Raw genomic sequence first — 24,242 nt, forward strand, 5'->3', positions numbered from 1 at the left:
AGCAGGTGTACCTAATAAAGTGCCCAATGCATGTGTATCCATTTTGATTTGCATCAGATTTGAATGATTCTTGTCAGTGTAATTTAATAGATAAGTGGATGATGATTGAGCAGGCAGGGCATTAACAAAACCCTTGTTGCCCCATGAATGTAGTTTTAAAATAAGATGCTTTAAAGTTTTCTCTCAAAGAATAAATATATGTGGGAGTATGACAGCAGAACATCTGAAGATTTGTTTAATTCCAAACTTCTATTAATGATAATGGCAAATCCCCTCCCCCTTATTAATGGTTGAAAATATTTACAGAACTGAATCTTGGAGAGCTGGGCAATTCACAGGGCATTTTTTTCCCATAGACAAGCTGTAGAATATCACTGTGATGAAGAGAGGACTTAGCTGTAGTCATATCATCAATCTACATGATTCTGAAGTTGATGACGTGTTTTTGGCTGATTTCCCAAATTTCCCAGGATTGAATTAACATTGTATATCATAATTACATTTAGTGGCCACTTTATTAGGTATATCTGATCTGCTCGTTAATGCTAATATCTAATCAGCCATTCATGTGGCAGCAACTAATGAATCATGCAGACATGGTGAAGAGGTTCTGTTGTTGTTCAGACCAAACAGCAGAATGGGGAATGTCAACAAATTAGAGAGAGTACAGAGGAGATTTACTAGAATGTTACCTGGGTTTCAGCACCTAAGTCACAGAGAAAGGTTGAATAAGTTAGGTCTTTACTCTTTGGAGCGTAGAAGGTTGAGGGGGGACTTGATGGAGGTATTTAAAATTATGAGGGGGTTAGATAGAGTTGACGTGGATAGGCTTTTTCCATTGAGAGTAGGGGAGATTCAAACAAGAGGACATGAGTTGAGAGTTAAGGGGCAAAAGTTTAGGTAATATGAGGGGGAACTTCTTTACTCAGAGAGTGGTAGCTGTGTGGAACGAGCTTCCAGTAGAAGTGGTAGAGGCAGGTTCAATTTTGCAATTAAAAAAAAATTGGATAGGTATATGGACAGGAAAGGAATGGAGGGTTATGGGCTGAGTGCAGGTAGGTGGGACTAGGTGAGAGTAAGCAGCACGGACTAGAAGGGCTGAGATGGCCTGTTTCCATGCTGTAATGGTTATATGGAGAAGAAGTGTAATCTAAGTGACTTTGATCGTGGAATGATCGTTGGTGCCAGACCGGGTGGTTTGAGTATCTCAGAAAATGCTGATCTTCTGTGATTTTCAGGCACAAAAGTCTCTAGAATTTACTAAGAATTGTCTGTAAAACATACAGCAGGCAGGAGTTCTGTTGGGGGGGGAATGCCTTATTAATGAGAGAAATCAGAGGAGAAGGGCCAGACTGGTTCAAGTTGACAGGAAAGCTACAGTAATTCAAATAACCAAATGTAATAACAGTGGGGTACAGAAAAGCACCTCTGAATGCACAGCATGTTGAACTTCGAAGTGGATGGGCATACACTCGGAGGCCACTTTATTAGGTACAGGAGGTGCCTAATAAAGAGGCCAGAGTCTATTTCCTCCTTGTTCTAAAAAGAAAATAGCCAATCGCTAAATGCAACTGCAAGGAAGCAATTTGATATTATGTTTGTGAGACAGCGTTCTTTCTTTCCGTTCACTTTCTGTATTTAATGAGAGTAGGGCTAAGAGGTTAGATGGCAGAATGCCAAAAGCAGTGGTGCTTTGCAGTTGCCTGAGTGCTTAATATAATTAACGGGACTTTAGATTGGGAATAACTGTGAAATTTACAGCGCCCACTGACATTGACGGGATCAGGCTGCAGCTTGCACAGTTAAATGCAGAAGTCTTGGCATTGCTGTCCAAATATTGCTGAATATTCCCAGAATGTTCTATTTGTCGGTTATGGTTTTTGGATTAGACTGTGTCTCTCCATTAGGATTCAACAACTAGGTTATTATTTTGGTGCTTTCCCTGTTCATACTCTCAAGTCACCATATTCCCTAGAGTTTGCTGTCCTGGATCCCAAACCTTACTCCTGCTTGATAAATACCCACATCCCCTCAGTCCACCGGCAGACTGGATTAGAGCTGGACTCCTACCAAGACCCCACAATGGACCCCTGTCACCACAGTGGGCACTTGAGGTTGCTTCATTGCTGTGGGTGTTAAAATCCATTTGTTAGGTTGAAGCATGTAACCCCTGATACTAAAACCAATAAAGATCGGTGCGAGGCTGAAGTGCACTTGTCCTGCTGAGTAGAATTTAAGCAACAAAATAAGAATATCCTTGAATGTGAAGAGGATGTGACAAATTCCTTTCTCAGGACATCTTATCCAAATTCAGCCTGATGTTGCTTTTCTATTCAATGCCACTCTGATTGAGGTACTAAGTGGTTTTTGTAATCTTTTCCATTTGCACTCCCACAGTACATTTTCAACAGTAAACTACAGGAGCCAAACATCTGCTCCCTTGGCTTCCTGACTGTCTTCCTGCAACTTTGAGCAATCTTCAGGGTAGTTATGTTTGTAATTTGATATTGTCAATGAGCTTTAATAACTCTCCTGTGTAAAATTAATATAAAACAATATAAAAGCTGTCATAGCAACAACCCTGTGAGAATATCTCCAGCTATAACCCATTAAATCCATACACACCTCAATTACTTGTACTCCATGAAACTTAATTCTCTTTAGCAAACAGTCATGATGATGTGATAAAAATAATGAAAGACTAATAGAGCTACTATATCCTCCACACTGGAGAGCAAAGTGGAAAATGTTTTACAACAAAACTCTGAAACTTAATACTCTTTAATAACTAGGGGCTTTAAACTTTGCCAAGACTCATGTAATACCTTATCTAACCTTGCGAAAATTCAGATAGATAGATAGATAGATAGATACTTTATTCATCCCCATGGGGAAATTCAACTTTTTTTTCCAATGTCCCATACACTTGTTGTAGCAAAACTACTTACATACAATACTTAACTCAGTAAAAAAAATATGATATGCATCTAAATCACTATCTCAAAAAGCATTAATAATAGCTTTTAAAAAGTTCTTAAGTCCTGGCGGTAGAATTGTAAAGCCTAATGGCATTGGGGAGTATTGACCTCTTCATCCTGTCTGAGGAGCATTGCATCGATAGTAACCTGTCGCTGAAACTGCTTCTCTGTCTCTGGATGGTGCTATGTAGAGGATGTTCAGAGTTATCCATAATTGACCGTAGCCTACTCAGCGCCCTTCGCTCAGCTACCGATGTTAAACTCTCCAGTACTTTGCCCACGACAGAGCCCGCCCTCCTTACCAGCTTATTAAGACGTGAGGCGTCCCTCTTCTTAATGCTTCCTCCCCAACACGCCACCACAAAGAAGAGGGCGCTCTCCACAACTGACCTATAGAACATCTTCAGCATCTCACTACAGACACCAGTACCGTGTTGATACTATACATTCGGATTAAGTTAGTGGCATCCTTCACAAATTGCTTTCGGCTATCCTGAATTAGCCAGTGTCTTATTTAAGTACTTAATAAGTATAATTTTCTCATTTATTTGCTTTTCATGTGTGGCAGTTTGGCTAGTTTCTAATTGCAGTGCGAAGCTGTTCCGTCAGTTGACAGTGAAAAATGGAAAATAGATTTGCTGAACGTGTTGAATGTTCAAGGACTCTGCCTGTTCTCTGTTCATTCACCAATATAGTTCAATCAGCGAGCATTGGTTTTCTAAGCTCTAAGGTCCTTGGTTCCATTGTGACCTGGATGCTTTTTATGTATGGCTTGCTTGTTCCTTCTCTGACCAGCAATGCTCTGATCTCTCCCCCCCCCACCCTAATTTAAAAGATATGCTGGTTGATTAATTAGCTGTTTAACATTGCCACTTTGTGTAGGTAAATGACAGGAGGATCAAAGGGAAAAAGATCTGATGGGATAACTTTACAAAGAGTTATCATGGAGTTCATGGGCTGAATGTACTCCTCCTGTTTTATGAGTAGGAAAGAATGGTGGTAGTGGGATCAGAAGTCAGAAGGACTCCGAGGTCATGAATCTGATGCTCTTGCTGTGAATAATTTCTGAAATAGTTAAATATTTTCAATAATAGCATTCTTGCATTTATGTATTTGTTGTCCCCTGTTTAGTTCCTAACATTGCCAATTGCGGGAATTTCATGTGGACATAATGGCAATGAGCAGTTCAACTACTGAAAAGTTCCCTCGTCTGAGACGATGAACTCTTGACCTCATAACTTACCTCATGATGGCGTTTCACTTTATTGCTAGCCTGCACTGCACTTTCTCTGTAACTGTAGCTCTTTATTCTGTATTCTCTTCTTCTCTCACCTTGTTCTACTTCAGTGCACTCTCGTGATGAATTGATCTGTATGCCAGATAAGCTTTTCAATATATCTTAGTACATCAGCCAACGCTAAATCAATTGGCCATTTGAGCAACATGTATTTTGGCCTTTTATGTAAAGCATTAAAAACTTTGCTGCTGTGATACTGTCAAAGGAGCCATTTAGTTTTAGGCATTTTAAGCTATGAACATTGTGCACAACCTACTGTATGTCAATAATTATAGATTGTCAATAATTGCAGTTGTTAATATTTTATTATTTGTCGCTCCAGGTAAAATGTTTCAGGCTCCTGATTTGAACCTTATTGTGGAGTTCATACTGATGTTCCACAAGGAAAAACCCATCGACTGGCTTTTAGACCACATCTTGTGGGTGAAGGTCTGCAATCCTGAAAGAGATGCAGTAAGTGTGCAGCTTGATTTTACAATAAGTTCTGTTTTGCTGTGTGGGAATCTCTTCATTATATATTATTAAGCCCCAAAATCCCTGCAGTGGACTGGAACTACAGAAACACAAGAGATTCTGCAGATGCTGGAAATGCAGAGCAACACGTACAAAATGCTGGGGGAACTCAGCAGGTCTGGGAGCATCTGTGGAGGGAAATAAACAGTTGATGTTTTGGGCAGAGACCTTTCATCAGGACCATATCGTACCCTGATGAAGGGTCTTGGCCCGAACCATCGACTTATATGAACTTATATTAAAGCAATAATATAACTTTGATTTGGAACGTAATTAACAGCTTTGATCAGAACGGAGACTAATGAACTTTAACCCAGGCACCACCAGACACACACAACAGCAGCTCTATAAAAAACCTGGTTATATCAGACTTCGAGTATTGTGTTCAGTTCAGATCTCATCATTATAGTAAAGAAATAGAAGCTTTAGAGAGGGTGCAGAGGAGATTTACCACGATGCTGCTTGGATTACAGAGTGTGAGGATACGTTGAGTGAGCGAGGACTTTTTTCTTTGAGGTGAAGGAGGTTGAGAGGTGACTTGATAGTGGTGTACAAGATAATGAGAGGTATAGATTGAGTGGATAACAAACACAAAGTGTACTGCAGATGCTGTGGTCAAATCGAGACGTACGAAAAAGCTGGATGAACTCAGCAGGTCGGGCAACATCCGTTGAAAGAAGCAGTCAACGTTTCGGGTCGAGACCCTTCGTCAGGACTAAAGAAGGAGGGGTCAGGGGCCCTATAAAGAAGGTGGGGGGAGGGTGGAAAACCAATCAGAGGAAAGATCAAGGGGTGGGGGAGGGGATAGGCAGGAGAGGTGAAGAAGGAATCTAAGGGGAAAGCACTATGGGTAGTAGAAGAAGACAGAATCATGAGAGGTGATAGGCAGCTAGAAGAGGAGCCAGAGTGAAGGTGGGATGGGGGAAGGGAGAGGGAGGGTATTACCGGAAGTTGGAGAATTTGGTGTTCATAGCAAGGGGCTGGAGACTACCCAGACGGTATATGAGATGTTGTTCCTCCAACCAAAGTTTGGCCTCATCGTGGCAGTAGAGGAGGCCATGTATGGACATATCCAAATGGGAATGTGAAGGAGAGTTGAAGTGAGTGGCAACTGGGAGATCCTGTCTGTTGTGGCAGACGGAGCGTAGGTGCTCGACGAAGCGGTCCCCCAATCTGCGTCGGATCTCGCCGATGTAGAGGAGGCCGTGCCGGGAGCACCAGATGCAATAGATGACCCCAACAGACTCACAAATGAAGTGTTGCCTCACCTGGAAGGACTGTTTGGGGCCCTGAATGGTGATAAGAGAAGAGATGTAGGGACAGGTGTAGCACTTACGCTTGCAGGGATAAGTGCCAGGTGGGAGATCTGTGGGGAGGGACGTGTGGACCAGGTAGTCGTGGAGGGAACGATCCCTGCGAAAAGCAGAGAGGGGTAGAGAGGGAAAGATGTCCTTAGTGGTGGGGTCCTGTTGATGTTGGTGGAAGTTGCGGAGGATAATATGCTGGATCTGGAGGCTGCTGGGGTGATAGGTGAGGACAAGGGGGACACGGTCCCTGTTGTGGTGACGGGAGGATGGGGTGAGGGCTGAAGTGCGGGAAATGGAGGAGATGCGGGTGAGGGCATCATTGATGACGGCAGAAGGGAAACCACGATTCTTAAAGAAAGAGGACATTTGGGATGTCCTGGAATGGAAAGCCTCATCCTTGGAGCAGATGTGGTGGAGACGGAGGAACTGGGAAAAGGGAATAGAATTTTTGCATTTGGCAAGGTGGGAAGAGGTATAATCAAGGTAGTTATGGGAGTCAGTGGGTTTATAGAAGATGTCAGTAGACAGTCTATCTCCAGAGATAGAGACCGAGAGATCGAGAAAAGGGAGGGAAGTGTCCAAGATGGACCAAGTGAATTTGAGGGCTGAGTGAAAGAGGCAAAGTCAATGAAATTGACGAGCTCAGCATGGGTGCAGGAAGCAGCACCAATGTAGTCGTCAGTATTTCGAAGGAAAAGTTGGGGAGCAGTACTAGTATAGATTTAGAGCATAGACTGTTCCACATAACCCACGAAGAGGCAGGCATAGCTAGGGCCCATGCTAGTGCCCATAGCTACACCCTTGGTCTGGAGAAAGTGGGATTGAGTGGATGACTGGAGATTTTTTCCCCAGGGCAGAACTAGCTAATCTGAGGGGTATAATTTCAAAGTCATTGCAGAAAAATATAGGGGCAATGTCAGAAGTAAGATCTTTACACAGAGAGTGGTGGGCGGATGGATCCTGTGCGAAGGGTAGTGGTAGAGGCAGATACATGAGGGACATTTAGGAAACTTTTGGATAGGCATATGGAAGATTTTTTTTAAAATGAAAAGGGTTATATTGATCTGAGAATAGGTTAAAAGGTTGGCACAACACCGTGGGCTAAAGGGCCTGTACGGTGCTGTAATCTTCTATGTTTTAACCCGAGTTCATTTTTGTTTAATTTTTGCAGTTTATCTGATAGCAAGTCAGAGTCAGAAAATGATATTTTCCTCCTGCAGTGGGCATTTAAAAGAAAACCTGAAATTACATCTGACAAACACGAGGAAATCTGCAGATGCTGGAAATTCAAACAACACACACAAGATGCTGGTGGAACACAGCAGGCCAGGCAGCATCTATAAGGAGAAGTCTCGGCCCGAAACGTCGACAGTGCTTCTCCTTATAGATGCTGCCTGGCCTGCTGTGTTCCACCAGCATTTTGTGTGTGTTGATTACATCTGACACTTTAGTGTCATCTGTCAATCAGTGGGAGCCCAGAGCACTGGTCCGCGCGATTGAGGGGGGCCAAATGCTGCTTAATAATAACAGAGTAAATTCCCTTGTTGCTTTTCACTGACCTGGGTGTACTAAAAGCAAGGTTGTAAACTAGGATTGGGAAGTAAATCTCCACATTTTACCATTTAAATGGCCTTTTCTTTCAGGCAGCTAAGAACATGGTCACTGGTAGCGAGGCAAAAATATTAGGGATGCAAACCAGGCCAGAACTGAAGTACAATATTGTAGCCGGATTGTAGGGCTGAATGGGGTTACTGAGTAGACCAGAAATGAAGTACAGCATTGTAACTGGTTGGTGCCTGAGGCAAGATACAGGCTGGATCCAATCACTGCTCCGCAAGGTTTACTCATCTCCATGCTGAACTTCAACTTGTTACTCCACAAGGTAAACTCATTTCAATAGACAATAGATAATAGGTGCAGGAGTAGGCCATTCGGCCCTTCGAGCCAGCACCACTATTCACTGTGATCATGGCTGATCATCCACAATCAGTACCCCGTTCCTGCCCTCTCCCCATATCCCTTGACTCCGCTATCTTTAAGAGCTCTGTCTAACTCTTTCTTGAAAGCATCCAGAGAATTGGCCTCCACTGCCTTCTGAGGCAGAGTATTCCATAGATCCACAACTCTCTGGATGAAAACGTTTTTCCTCAACTCTGATCTAAATGGCCTACCGCTAATCTCAAACTGTGGCCTCTGGTTCTGGACTCCCCCAACATTGGGAACATGTTTCCTGCCTCTAGCGTGTCCAATCCCTTAATAATCTTATATGTTTCAATCAGATCCCCTCTCATTCTTTTAAATTCCAGTGTATACAAGCCCAGTCGCTCCAATCTTTCAACATATGATAATCCCGCCATCCCGGGAATTAACCTCGTGAACCTACGCTGCACTCCCTCAATAGCAAGAATGTTCTTCTTGCTATTAATTTGGAGACCAAAACTGAACACAATACTCCAGGTGTGGTCTCACCAGGGCCCTGTACAACTGCAGAAGGACCTCTTTACTCCTATACTCAACTCCCCTTGTTATGAAGGCCAACATGCCATTAGCTTTCTTCACTGCCTGCTGTACCTGCATGCTTACTTTCAGTGACTGATGAACAAGGATACCTAGATCTCGTTGTACTTCCCCTTTTCCTAACTTGACACCATTCAGATCGTAATCTGCCTTCCTGCACTGCACTGCACTGAACTGTAGCTGTGGCCTGTAACTATCACAGTATGAACTCACTTTTGTGCACTTTATTTCTGAATACTATTTGCTTGCTTTTATTGTTTGCACATTTCCCCCCCTTTTTTTCTCTTTGCGCTTTGGGTGTTTGGTCTTCTTTTGTTTTTATGGGTTTTGTTCGGTTTCTTTGTTTTGTAGCTGCCTGTAAGAAGGAGAATCTCAAGGTTGAATAAAGTATACATCTTTGATAATAAATGTACTTTGACCTTGACCTAGGTTGTAGGGCAGAAAAGTGTTACTGAGGTAGGGAGGGGATGAGACCATGAATGAATTGGATAAAAGGTTGAAGCTTTTCAGAGCTTATGTAGAACTAGCTCGCAGACGAGTATGAATGAACGGCAGAGTCTGAGTATGAGTTAAGGCTCCCTATGATTTGGCTTTAATCACTGTGGGGCACATTTATTTATGTCTCTACTGCATTGAACTAAGCTTCCTCAGGAAGTCAAACTTGTGTTCAAAGCTGTGTAAGATGTCATTGAGCAGGACACAGTAACAACTAGTGTGGCTTCTGCATCACCACTCTCGGTGATGCTGGTTCAATTCTGACCTCGGTTGTTATCTGTGTGGAGATTATGCATTCCCACTGATATCATGTAGGTTTCCTCGGGGTGCTCTGGTTTCTTCCAGATGTGTGGGTTGGTAGATTAATTGACCATTATAAACTCCCCCTGCTGTCAGGGTGGTTAAGTGGTTGAATCTGGAGGAAGCTGATGGGGAGAATACAGTGGTATTGGGCTGGCCGGTGGTGTAGTGGCATCAGCACTAGACTTCAAGGCGGATGGTCCTAAGTTTGAATCCGGCCGGATCCTAACCTGGGTGGCAGCAGTATCTGTGCAGGAGAAATCTACTTCCATATCTTGCCACGAAAACTCTGTGGACAACTACACTGCCCGTGAGTCGACAATGACTCGACGGCACTCAGCCACAACAACAGTGGAGATTTGTGCTTCTTGGTTAGCATGAACTCATTGGATTGAAGATCCTGTATCTATGGAGTATAATTATGACTTTAAAACCCCTCTGTACAGTCCAGTATTGCCCCCAGTGAAATATAAATGCATAACGGTCTAAGATCATGGTATCCGGACATTTATTATTCTAATTAAAAGGAATTTGCAGGAAGGTAATTTTTAAACTCCAGTCTGCCGCCTTCTCACCTGAAGGTAGTTAATGGTGGTCATGAGGAAGTACTATATTCACACTATGAATGCTCGAAGCAATTATCAACTTGAAAACATGCACTGTCAGGCTCCAGGACACTTTCGCCTATTGTTACAAGACTCTTGTATGTTAATGATGAACTTTTGATCTCTGCGTACCTCATCATGACCCTTGCACCTCATCTGTCAACTTACACTGCACTTTCTCTGTAACTGTAACACTATATTCAATAACATTCAATTGTGGAATAGGCTTGATGGGCCAAATGGCCTAACTCTGCCTCCTATATCTTGTGGTCATCACCTTATCAATACCTTCGGGAAAAGTAGTAGCAAGTAGTTCTGGAAAGTGCAGTGTATCCACCGGGTTTACTTTACCTACAGCACATATTACTTCAAAGTACTCCAATAGACTGGTCAAAAACTTTTGAAGCTACATTGGCTTTGGCTGATTATTATTGTGACTTTGAATGAGCCACACAGAGACCAGGAATGTAGATGTAACTGGTCTTAATTCAGTATTACAAACAGATATCCAGATGGGATCTGATGGGAGAATCTTGAGGAAGGATCCCTCCAAACTCAAAATGTTAAGGTTTTATATTCACTAAGCACAACGTTACAGCTGGTGATGAAATACATTTTCAATGGTTACAATTACTAACACACTTGTTAGGAATCTATGCACGCAAAACAGCTGCCTACCTCTGTATTGACGGATTGCTGTATTTGCAGTGGTGTTCACTCATGCTGCCATCCTTATCCAAGACCAAAGACTAGTTCCCATTTGTATTCATGGCTGCTATACCTTACACTTTATACTTTTTGACTCTGGCTGCTTCTCACTGGGAAATTTCGGGAAATTTCTACTGGTGCCTCATTTCACCAGCTTTGTTTGAGACTCAGGATGAAGTCTTATTAGCCCACAGTCCATGAAAATCACCTGCTGAGCTGCCCCATCTACACTTCAGTAGTTCAGATCACCAGGCTGTGCTCCTTCTCCTCGCAGACAAACTGAAGCTGAAATGGGAGGATCCAGTGCAGAAAGCCATAGCCATACTTTATTAGGAGTTTGAAGAGATTTGGCATGTCAACAAATACACTCAAAAACTTCTATAGTTGTACCATGGAGAGCATTCTGTCAAGCTGCATCACTGTCTGGTATGGAGGGGCTACTGCACAGGACCGAAAGAAGCTGCAGAAGGTTGTAAATCTAGTCAGCTCCATCTTGGGCACTAGCCTACAAAGTACCCAGGGCATCTTCAGGGAGCAGTGTCTCAGAAAGGCAGCGTCCATTATTAAAGACCTCCAGCACCCAGGGCATGCCCTTTTCTCACTGTTACCAGCAAGTAGGAGGTACAGAAGCCTGAAGGCACACACTCAGCGATTCAGAAACAGCTTCTTCCCCTCTGCCATCCGATTCCTAAATGGCCATTGAAGCTTTGGACACTAACTCACTTTTGATATGCAGTATTTCTGTTTCTGCACATTTTTAATAATCTATTCAATATACATAATTGATTTACTTGTTTATTTATTATGGGTTTTTTTCTCTATCTCTGCAATTATGTATTGCATTGAACTGCTGCTGCTAAGTTAACAAGTTTCACGTCACATGCCGGTGATAATAAACCCAATTCTGATTCTGATTCAGTGGTAGTCTGAGGAAGCAGATAAGCTTCTGCATGACTGCTTTGAGTCAGTAGACTGACCCATGTTCAAAGACTTGGCACCCGCCTAGATGAGTATATCACCACCCTCATGGATTTTATCAGCAAGTGTGTTGAGGACTGTGTACAAAAGAGGACAGTCCAGGTGTTCCCAAACCAGAAACCATGGATCAGCTGGGAGGTCCATTCCCTACTGAAGTCTAGGACTGTTGTATTCAAATCAAGTGACACTGACCTTCACAAGCAATAAAAATACATCCTCTATGTAGCATCTGGGGATGCCAAGAGATTATCCCTGTCCAAACTAGAGTCCCTGACCAGCCATCAGTTGTGGCAGGATTTACAAGCTATAACAGGCTATAAACAGAAGTCAGACAGCATTGCCAACAACATGCCTTCTTGATTAGCTTAATGCTTTCTATAAACGTTTTGAAAAGAAGGGGAATGGAATATTACCAGCCTGCCCATTAGAAGCCAATGCAGTTGAACCCATATTCACTATTGCAGAAGCAACATCTGTCTTCTTGAGAGTGATTTCTACGGAAATCATTTGGCCCAGATGGTGCCCCTGCCTGTGTCCTTAGGCCCTGTGCCTTCAGTCTGAGGTTCCCACCTGTTTTAAGAAGAACATTATCATCCCAGTGATGATGCTGGTGGCTGGTTCTTCGCTTGCGAAGATCAGGAGGAGGAAAAAATCTCAGTCACCGTAGGGACTTCTCTTCCCACTTGTGCTACATGTGATAGTGAGGATCAGCGCACATGAACCGATTCCACTCCTTAGGCAGGAAGACATTCCACAATGGCACAGTGAGCTGCGACAATCACAAGGCTGTAGGTTGAGTATCGGAGTTTTCCTTCTCCTAGACAGGCTGCCTGGCAAGGCTAACGAATCCTATCTGCCTGGGTTTGGAATCAGAGTTGTCCTTCTCCTAGGCTGGCTGCGAACCAAAGCTGATGAACCCAGCCTGCCCGCCTGCCGATTTATGCCACTAGGCGCTCTGTTGCGCCGTGACATAGAACACTCAGTAAGAGCAGGGACTCCACATGAAGGCATTGCTATGGGAACAGCAGTGTAGAAGAGGGTGTATGCAAGTGACCTCCTGAATTGCAAGCCGAACAGTGTCCTGTGGCGATCACTGCACCGAGAAAGGAGAGGCTATGGGAGATGTTTCACCTTCCATAAGTGAGCAGGATGTCCAGCCCAGAACTCGCCCATCCCCAGTATCTAATAAGTATAAACAAGGTGCTGTGCCTTAATGACTACCATTATGACATCCATCATCACGAGCAAGAGAAAATCTGCAGATGCTGGAAATCCAAGCAACACACACACACAATTCTGGAGGAACTCAGCAGGTCAGGCAGCAGCTATGGAAAAAAGTACTGTCGACGCTTTGTGCTAAGACCATTCATCAGTACTGGGTCTCGACCCAAAACGTTGACTGTGCTCTTTTCCATAGATGCTGCCTGACCTGCTGAGTTCCTCCAGCATTTTGTGTGTGGTGGATTCCTCCAGCATCCACCATCATGAAGTGCTTTAAGAGGCTGTTCAGGGCACATATTAACTCCAGCATTCCAGGTAACCTCGGCCCACTGCAATTCACCTACAGAAACAGGACCACGTCAGATGCCATGACCTTGGCCTACACTCATCTCTGGAGTAACCGAACAGTAAAGACATCTATATTAGACGCTAATTAAACACTATATTATACTAGTGTTTGTTGACTGTAGCTCCACCTTCAATGCTATAATTCCAAGCAAACCCATCTCTAAACTCCTAAATTTGGGACTCAACACCTGTCTTTGCAACTGGATACTTAACTTCCCGACCAACAGAGTGGAATCAGTAAGGATGGGCAACAGCACTTCCACCACAATTATCCTCAACACTTGTGCCCTTCAAGGCTGCATCCTGGACTTCCTACTCTATTCCATGTACAGACATGGCTGCACGGGCTAATTCTGCTCTAACCTCACCCTTCAGTTTCAGATGACAGCACTACAGTGGGCTGGATCTCAATTAACAGTGAGTCGGAGTGCAGTAGGGAGGTGGACAGCCCAGTGACATGGTGTCACGACAACAGTCTTTCTCTTGATGTCAGCAAAGCAAAAGAGCTGGTCACTGACTTCAAAAAGCGGAGCAGTGCACATGCTTCCGTTTACATCAATAGTGCCGAGGTTGAGAGCATCAAGTTCCATGTGAACCTATCCTAGTCCAACCAGACTGATACCACGGCCAGCTGACGCTCACCAGCACTTCTACAACTTCAGGTCGCTGAAGAAGTGTAGCATGCCCCTTTGACTCTGACCAATTTTTGCCTAATCAGATCCCTGGTGTGGCAACTGCCCTGCTAGTGACCATAAGAAACTGCAGAGAGTTGTGGACACAGCTCAGTACGTTACAGGAACCAACCTTCCCCCCCCCCCACCCCACCCCATGGACTGTGTACCACTTATTACTGCCTTGGTAAAGCAGCCAGCATAATCAAAGAACCCACACAGCCCGTATGTTCCCTCCTCTTCCTCTACCCATTGGGGAAGAAGGTATAAAACCCTGAAATCACAAACCACCAGCCTCAGGGACAGCTTCTATTCCACTGTTAAGCGACTGTTGAACTGTCTCCTTGTATGACAAGATGGACTCTAGACGTCAGTCTACCTGGTGGCTTTGCCTTTTACTGTCTCCCTGCACTGTACATCGTCTATACTGTACCACCTCATTTTGCACTGTTCTTGTTTTACCTCAGCGTAATGGATTGATCCTTATGGATGGTATTCAAGGCAAGTTTTTCAATGTACCTCGGTAATAAAAAATGAAAAACAAAGACCAGCTCCAGCCATTTGCTGAGAGCAGCTGCTCTGGTTATTTGTAATTCTCCTGAATTCCTCTCTCCCTTCCAATTCAACTTTTACAGCAACTCTGGCCCATTCCTTGTATTCTCTAGAGATAAGACTAATGCAAAGTACTCACCTGCCGTATCTTAGTTTTCCATTAGTAATTCCCCTGGCTCTCTTTTGAACCAATACAATCTGTGCTAATTGGGGTGTTTTTTGCATATCTATAGAAACTTACTACTATTTTATATTTCCAGCTTATTTTCTCTTTCCTTATTAATCTTCAAGTTGTCCTTTGCAGGCATTCATATGCAAGTTGGTGGTTTAAAAACTGGGCATTCGTTGTAAACCAATGCCTTCCTGTGATTGCTTCTTCAGATCTGTGGGTTGTAGAGCTGGTGAGTGGAACAGAATACAGTATAGCACAGGAACAGGCCCTTCAGCCCACGATGGTCTGCTGAACGAATTAAATTAATAATCAAATGGATACCCAAACTAATCTCTTCTGCCCTCACAATGTCCATATTCTTCAATTTTCCTGACATTCACGTACCTATCTCAATGTCACTCAAAAGTCCCGAATGTATCTGCCTCTGTGAAGTACATTCCATGCACCCACCACTCTTTTTTTAAAAAAGAGCAAACTTGACCCTCACGTCTCCTTTGATATTACCCCCTCTCACCTTAAATGCATGCCCTCTGGTATTAGACATTTCAACCCTGGGGGAGAAAAGGTACTGGCTGTCTGCTTTGTCTATGCTCTTGTAATTTTATAAACCTCTATCAGACCTCCCCTCAGCCTCTGCCACTCCAGAGAAAACAACTCAAGTTTGTCTAATCTCTCATTATAGCACATGCCTTCTAATCCAGGCAACATCCTGGAAAACTTTTCCAACCCATTCCTGATGAAGGGTCTCGGCCCGAAACGTTGGCTACTCTTTTCTCACAGATGCTGCCTGACCTGCTGAGTTCTTCCAGCGTTGTGTACGTAACCTGGAAAACTTTTTTGCACCCTCTCCAAAGCCTCAGCATTCTTCCTGTATCGGGGAAACCAGAACTCTGTGCAATGCTCTAGATGCAGCCTAACTAGAGTCTTACAAAGCTGCAATATAACTTCCTGCCTTTCGAACTCCATGCCTCGATTAACAAAGGCAAGCATGTTATACGCCTCCTTAACCTCCCCAACCTCCTCTGAAATCTGTTGGTTTGCCCTTGACAGTGGAGAACAACATGGCAGCATTTACTCTCAGAGATTAATATAAGACCCATTTAAAATAGCACGAAGGGTCATTAGAGTTGATTATACATGTATGGGTTTTGTTATTTAATGCTGCATTAAAATTTATGATGTGGAACCAGTTTCAGACTTTTTGACTGCACAATAGAATTGATGTAAGTTTTATTTATTGCACCAGCTGCCCAGCTGTATACGTATGCAGGAATGATGGCGACTTTTAATACCAGTGCCATAAAATTATTTTATTGGCATATGAGAGTACCCAGTGCTTCTTGCAAAAGTGTGTGTATTTCTTTCTTTGTGTCACTGTATCCAAAATAATCAAATCCATCACCAGTAGCAGGACTCTGACAGGTACCTAATTTATGCCACCTTTTAAAATTATTTTGTTCACAGGAAGTGGATGTTAGTGCTCGTGGCAGTATGTTTTGCCAAACCTAAAGTGAAGTGCTTCAGGCTCATCTCCTTGAGTGAGGAATCACCTGGAGACCAGAGTGAATAAAGAAGGCATATTTCCTCATCTGGTGGACATTAGTGTACACGTAATTAACAAGATATTCTTTCTACAGGTCCTCCCCGGTTTATGACCACCTGGCTTAGGTACAGCTCGTACATAGGAGCAAGTGTTTGGGAGACTGTTGGGATGGACTTGTTGGTTGCTGTGGAGATGGAGGCACCTTCTAGCATGTGGGAACTCAGTCCACAGCTCCATTTCCAACTTGCAAACTGCTCCAGTTACAGGAGTGGAACCCTGCTTTAACCTGGGGGAGGAACTGTCCTTTGATTGTGCTGTAGGTTGCTCAAGGTCTTTGTGGAAGATACATTTACTGCAAACTTGCAGTATTCACAGCACTGGAAAGGAGTGTTGTCTTCATGTGTAAATCAAGCCTCTAAATGATGTTTGCTCAGTTAATGTATTGGTGGTTGATCAGTAACCATTTAGTTATGAAGTTTACCATTGTATATTTGGATATTTAGCTAGCTTACATTCTCAGGTTAAGGTAAAATTGGTTTCTTAAAAATATAGTCTGCAGGTATTGGGATATGGAAAATTGGAGGTTTGCAAGTTCTAACCTTACAATATAAGATTTGCTAATGTGGCATGTTTCACCTGAGGAAAAGTCCACATTTCACTTTTATGTTACATTTCTTTATTTGGTTATTAGAATAAATTCTTCCTTGGCTTGTGTTTCTTTTTTGTATTCCCAGGGGTATTTTGTATTCTCTTTTCTCCCATTCCCCCTTCCCGTATCACTTCTCCCGTGTCCTTTCTCTCTCACAAAATACTGAGATCACTACTGTCTTTGGATTCCATTCTATTAATAGTTTTTTTTTATCATTCTGATGGTAGCTGTGTCCAGATTCTGGAGTTCCCTCCCTGTATCTTTCCATCCCTTTTTCTCACCTCTCTGAAGATCTCAGTAACATTGATCTTTGACTAAGTTTTTGGGCAAAAGTTCCAACAAATCCAATAACCCATGCCCTCCTCTTACTACTGCCATCAGGCAGGAGGTGCAGAAGCCTAGTCTCCCAAGCCACCAGGATCAGGAGCAGTTATAACCCTACAATCATCAGGCTCCTGAACCAGCATGGAGAATCAGAATCAGGTTTATTATCACCGTTATGTGACGTGAAATTGGTTAACTTAGCAACAGCAGTTCAATGCAAAACATAATCTAGAAGAGAGAGAGAAAAAAAATTAATAATATTTTTTTCTATTCTATGTTCTATGTTTAAATAAAATAAAACATAATAAATAAACAAGTAAATCAATTACCTATATTGAATAGATTATTAAAAAATATGCAAAAAAAATACTGTGTATTAAAAAATGTGAGGTGGTGTCCAAAGCTTCAAAGTCCATTCAGGAATCAGATGGCAGAAGGGAAGAAGCTGTTCCTGAATCGCTAAGGAACTTCACTCACCTCAAATCTGAACTGATTCCACAACCTGTAGATTAGTTTTCAAGGACTCTACAATTCACATTCTCAGGATTATTTATTTATTTCGTATTTTGCTCAGTTTGTCGTCTTTTGCATTTTGGTGGTTTGTCAGTCCTTATTTCTATGTAGTTTTTCATTGATTCTCTTGTATTTCTTTGTTCTGTGAATGCCTACAAGAAAATGAATCTCAAGGTAGTACATGCTGGCATATACGTATTTCGATAATAAATTTGCCTTGAACTTTTTGAACTTTGATAACTGGCCCGCTGAGCTCTATGTTTGAAAGGTACTCTGAACTAATTCTATGACCTTTAGACTCACTGTCAAGAATTCTCTACAAATCATTTTCTCAGTACTATTTTTATTTGCAGCTTGCCTTCTTTTACACATTGGTTGTCAGTGTTTGTTTATGTTTAAATTTTCATAAATTATATTTCTTTTGTCCCTGCAAGCAAATAAATCTTAAAGCATACAATATATGTACTTAGATAATAAATTTTCTTTGAACTCTGAACTTTGTACTTGTTCTCACTGTTTCTCATACTCCTCACTTTCCAGCATAGTTTTCCAGAACCTTCCCTGTTCGCTTTGCTCTCAGCCCTTGCAAAGACATTGAATTCCATTTCTTCCCTATGTTTGCCTATTTCACCCTTGTCAAAATTATTTTGCCTTTGCATCTACGATATTACCAGTACACTCAATTTTAGAGTGTAACAGGGTTAACCCAGCTCTGTAAGGTGTCTCTCTTAATCCTTGCTACCGATAGCAAGTCTAGACTATTTCAGTAAGTTCAAAGTTCAAAACACACAAATTGCTGGTGGAACTCAGCAAGTCAAATGTACCATCTATGGAGGTAAATGAACAGTTGATGCTTTGGGCCAAGACCCATCATCAGGACTCGCAATGAAACTCTGACTGTTTATTCCCCTGCATAGATGCTGCCTGACCTGCTGAGTTCTTCCAGCATTTTGTGTGTATTTTGCTTTGGAGTTCCAACATCTGAAAAATCTCTTGTATTTCTGTACTTCCAGTCCACTGCAGACATTTTACTGTTTAATAAAATATAATGAAGAAGAGAATGGGTTTGAGAGTGATAATAAATCAGCCATGAGCAAATTGTAGAGTAGACTTTATAGGCTGAACGGTGTAATTCTGCTCCCAATGTCTTATAGTAATATGGCCATCTGAGGAGCAGTCCAGGACTCCAAACTCCAAATAACTTATCTACTCAACTGTCTTTACATTTAGTCAAGGACATAATGCCAGCTCTCTGAAACAATTCTTGCAGGTTCATTTATTAAGAACAATTTAAGTATTACAGGCCATGCAGCATCTACGGAGGGGAATTAACAGTTGACTATTCGGGCTGTGACCTTCCTGAGTCCCTCCATAATTTTGGAGCATGTTGCTTATGATTTCCAGAATCTCTTGTGTCTCATTTCAATATTCAAGTCCTAATCAGAATCAGGTTCAATATCACTGGCATATGTCATGAAATTTGTTATTTTGGGGCAGCAGTACAATGCAATATATAGTTATAAAATATAAATTACAATAAATATTTATTAAGAATTAAATAACTTGTGCTAAAAGAGACGAGAAAAAATAATGAGATAGTGTTCATGGATTTACTGTCCATTCAGAAATCCGGTGGTAGAGGTGAAGAAACTGTTCCTGAGACCTTGATTGTGTGTCTTCAAGTTCCTGTACCTTCTCTTTGATAGTAGCAATGACCCCTATCCTGGGTCATAGGGGTCCTTGATGATGGACTTAGCCTTTTTTACTCATGAGGTGTAAACATATATATCCAAGCTGGCAATCCAGGGTAATGCCCTAGTAGTGTTGTGCTGTCAGTAATTCCCGAAAAAGAAGCTAAACCCTGTTCTGGGTGAATAATGAAAGATATCTTGGCACTTTTTTAGTTTGAAAGTCAGGGAAGTGTTCCCAGATGCTTGGCCAGTACTTCTCACTTGATCAGTATTTTGTTTAAATAACCGGAATATGTGATGATTATCATGTTGCTGTTGATAAAACCTTGCTGGGTGCAAATTAAATGTCATTTTTTCCTACATTATAGCAGTAGAAACACTTTAGAAAGTACATTAAAGTGCCTTTGGACATTTTGAAAGGTGCTATATAAAGGCAAGTTTATATACATAAGGCATCTCTGATCTCAGAACTGATCCCAATGAGATGATGTTGCTTACTTGCAATCAATGAGAAGTACAACTCTTAATTCAGGCCTTGTTTTGTTTCTTCCAACCAAGTTTAATCCATATTTTCTCTGCCCACTAATTACATATCTTTCTTCTCTAATAAATTCCCTTGTGGTACTAATGCCTTTTACTGCAGGCGATGACGTTAAGTCATACTTTATTCATTTTTATGCACGAGTTTCAAATGAAATGGTCAAATTGTTTTAGCCAAATACAATTAAAAATTGAAACTGTGTAATAGGAAAGGGAGCAATACAGTTCTCCAGTGATATTTATTTTTGCCTGTTTTTAATCTCAACTACTTAACACTGCTTGGAGCATTAGTTCAGATTCTAATAACCATTTATTTTGTGTTTTTAGAAACACTGTGAACGGCAGAAGTCTAACATCAGGATTCGATTCAGACCATCTCTTTTCCAGCACGTTGGATTGCATTCGTCACTGGCGGGCAAGATTCAGAAGTTGACTGTGAGTACCGTTTTTAACTGCTTTTCACTTCTTAGAAACTAGTAAATAGAGAATGTGATAGGTGTTAATTGTGTATTTTAATCAAGATTATCCTTAGCAGTTCAAATGTAATATCCTCCTGCAGTTTATATGCTAGTACCAGTATGGAGAGAAAAGCAGAATACTTAATTGCCTTAGTCTTGATCCACTCAAACTGTGTTGTGTCTATAGAGGCTTCCTCACAGTGTTCAAAATCCTGGATCAATTCTAATGCATTAAGAAACTTCAGAGATGAAAGCAAACCGCAGCTACTGTGAGCCCTGCAAGCAAGATACTTCCACCTTTTCTTACAGCATGCAAGGAGGTTGTTTTTGGCCAATGGAGTGTTTGCCTGCTCATCTTACTCTTGCTTCCCGTTATGCCACTGGCATTTTAGGCAGCCATGCAGTTCCTCCATCTCTGTCCTTGACCAACAAAGCCAATTTTGGTTTTGGTCTTGGCGGTGTTCAGGGCTTCCTTCATCACGCAAGTAGCTTCCCCTCAATTTTCACTACAGTCAGTCATGAAAATCCCGGGTGGAGACTCAGGAATACTGGCGCACTCAGATGTAGGATTCTTCATTGTTGCTTCCGTAACAAATTTGTTTTACCACTCAGGGTTGTTAGCCCTGAGCTGAACCCCTGAACCAGGAGGATGTGTGGGCCAGTCTTCGTCTGGCCACTACCCTTTGACCTGTTTGACATGAGTGGCCCTATCAAGCATCAAAGCAAAAGGCCCTGACTCCACCCAACATAGCTCTCCAGATCATTGAGGCACACAAGCCTCCAAACCCAATGACGAGGTTGTGGTCCTCTTGGAGGATGCCTGTTCATGGAGTAGCCCTGCTCCCCACTGAATTTCCTTTGAACCAATTCGCTCCACGTTCCCATCACTTCCTCCCAGCACATGGGCATCAATTTATAACGGCGAATTAACCTGGCTGCTTGGAGCCCCGAGGGGTTGCAGCTGCTGGAAACCCGGAACAGCACACGAGAGTGCTGGAGGAATTGAGCAGGTCGGGCAGCATCTATGGAGGGAAATGAACAGTTGACAATTGGGCTCAAGACCTTTCATCATCTCGCATCCTTGGAACGAGGGAGGAGAGAATGTGGGGGAAGTCCAGTGTGGTCATGAGGAAAACATGCCCTCTCTGTGGAGGGTACCAGAGGCTGGGATTGAAATGGGTTTCTGAAGCTGTGCCAGCTGCCTATCTGTGCACTCTTTTGTTTCACTGTGGCTATAAATAAAGCTAAGCTATATTGTCCTGTGAAACATAGCAGCAAAAGAGATAAAAATGAAAAAGGAATATAATGAATGTCTCTCTCTCTCTCTCTCTCTCTCGCTCGCTCTTCCCCTCACTCTCACTCTCCCCCTTGCTCTCCCCCTCTCCAGCCCCCCCTCCACCCCCCACTCTCCACCCCACATCCCCCCCCACTCTCCACCCCCCCATCCCTCCCACTCTCCACCCCCATCCCTCCCTCCCGCTCTCCCAGCCCCCGTTCATCCTGTAGAATAAATTTCAGAACATTAATCATGCCACAGGGGAATGGGTCCAATCGAAATGTGCTGATCAGTCAAAAAACATTTCCAAATTGTTTTGAACAGTGAGTTGTTTGAAAGTACAGCAAGTGTCGGATATAATATGTACTGGATTGTACCAAGCAGTCAATGAAAGTGGGGCCCGTGCACTTACTGTAGTCTGTCCAGTGCAATTTAAGCAGTGTTGTTTGTTATACTTGACATGTACTGCCAGATTTGTATAAAGTACACGTGACATTTAGTCTGACCTTATTTAAATGGGATCCATTTTTAAATAAACTGTAAATTCTGGTATGCAAATTTAGTTTAAATCCAATTAAATCATGAACAGAAGTTATTGAAAAGGAAGAAAATACTTGTAACATTGCCATACAGATTTCACATCTATTCCTCTTTGCTCAAAATATTTTGACAATTTCATTTTTACCGCTGATTTTTATTCAATAATGAAGTGAAGTTCCCAGGTTGGATTCTTGTGGAACCCACCCGCCCCACCCCCTCAAAAAAAGTTCTGAAAAGCCACCTTTGAAGTTGTCACTTTTCGCACAGTTGACGGCTGCTCATGTTAATGTCCCTCTGGAATCTGAAACCGTGGGTGGCACAATGGCAGAGCAGTTAGTGCAATCGCTCTACAGCGCCAACAATCACCAATCGGCATTTGATTCCCCTTGCTGCCTGTAAGGAGTTTGTATATCCTTCACATGGCCATGTGCGTTTCCTTTGGGTGCTCCAGTTTCCTCCCACCTCCCAAAGAAGTCCAATTAGTAACTTGAGGGCATGCTAAGTTGGCACAAGACCTTGGCAACACTTGTAGGCTACCCCCCCCCCACAGCACAGTATTCACCGATTTGATTGGATGCAAACAACGCATTTCACTGTATCTTTCTATAAGACTGTAAGACATTGGAGCAGAATTAGGCCATCTGGCCCATCGAGACAGCTCTGCCATTCAATCATGGCAGATCCTTTCTCCTCATCAACCCCAGTTCCCGGCCTTCTCCCCGTAACCTTTGATGCCATGTCCAATCAAGACCCTATCAATCTCTGCCTTAACGACCAGGCCTCCACCACTGAATCTAGCAAAAAATTCCACAAATTCGTCACCCTTTGGCTAAAGAAATTTCTCTGCATTTCCGTTTTGAAAGGGAACCCTCTATCCTGAGGCTATGCCCTCTTGTCCTAGACTCTCCCACCATGGGAAACATCTGTTCCACATCTACTCTGTCTGGACCTTTCAACATTCGAAAGGTTCCAATGAGAGCCCCCCTCATCCTTCTGAATTCCAGCGAATACAGACCCAGAGCCATTAAACATTCCTCGTATGATAACCCTTTCATTCCTGGAATCATCTTTGTGAATCTTCTCAGGATCCTCCCAATGCCAACACATCTTCTCTTAGATCAGGAGCCCAAAACTGATCACAATACTCAAGACGAGGCCTCATCAGTGCCTTATAAAGCCTCAGCATCACATCCCCGCTCATGTATTCTAGACCTCTTGAAATGAATACTAACATGGCATTTGCCTACTTCACCAACAACTCAACCTGCAAGTTTACCATCAGGGTGTTCTGCACAATGATTTCCAAGTCCCTTTGCATCTCAGATTTTTGGATTTTCTCCCCGTTTAGAAAATAGTCCACAAGTTTATTTTTACTACCAAAGTGCATTACTGTGCATTTTCCAACATTGTATTTCATTTGCCACTTCCTTGCCCATTCTTCTAATCTGTCTAAGTCCCTCTGCATCCTACCTGTTTCCTCAACACTACCTGCCCCTCCACCAATCTTCATATCATCTGAAAATTTGGCAAAAAAGACCTCTATTCCATTATCTAAATCATTTATATACAGCAGTGTTCCCAACACTGACCCCTGTGGTCACAGGCAGCCAACCAGAAAAGGATCCTTTTATTCCCTCTCGCTGCCTCCTACCAATTGGCCAATACTCCAACCTTGTTAGTAACTTTCTTGTAATACAATGGGCTCTTAACTTGGTAAGCAGCCTCATGTGTGGCACCTTGTCAAAAGCCTTCTGGAAGTCCAAATATACAGCATCTACTGTATCCCCTTTATCTATCCTACTTGTAATCTCTTCAAAAAATTCCAGCAGGTTCGTCAGGCAGGATTTTCCCTGAAGAAAACCATGCTGGCTTTGTACTATCTTGTCCTGTGTCACCGAGTACTCCATCACCTCTTCCTTAACGATTGACTCCAACATCTTCCCAACTACTGAGGTTGACAATGCTGATAGGCCACGTACAATTGACAAACGCTCTTGAAGCTCCCTTTTTAAATATCCGCTGCTGACCTACAAGAAATCCCTCTTG

The 24,242-nt window shown here is 42.6% G+C and overlaps 1 protein-coding gene across 1 annotated transcript in view; it reads left to right on the plus strand.

Moving 5' to 3' along the window:
- Nucleotides 1-24,242, plus strand: part of mgat4a (alpha-1,3-mannosyl-glycoprotein 4-beta-N-acetylglucosaminyltransferase A) — a 293,796-nt gene that overhangs the window by 230,384 nt on the left and 39,170 nt on the right. The window contains exons 9-10 of the mRNA XM_073044063.1: nt 4,598-4,728; nt 20,250-20,357. Coding sequence (XP_072900164.1) covers nt 4,598-4,728; nt 20,250-20,357 — 239 coding nt within the window. The remainder of the gene's footprint in view (nt 1-4,597; nt 4,729-20,249; nt 20,358-24,242) is intronic.

Source organism: Hemitrygon akajei, chromosome 4 (assembly GCF_048418815.1).
Source record: "Hemitrygon akajei chromosome 4, sHemAka1.3, whole genome shotgun sequence".
Lineage (NCBI taxonomy): Eukaryota > Metazoa > Chordata > Chondrichthyes > Myliobatiformes > Dasyatidae > Hemitrygon > Hemitrygon akajei.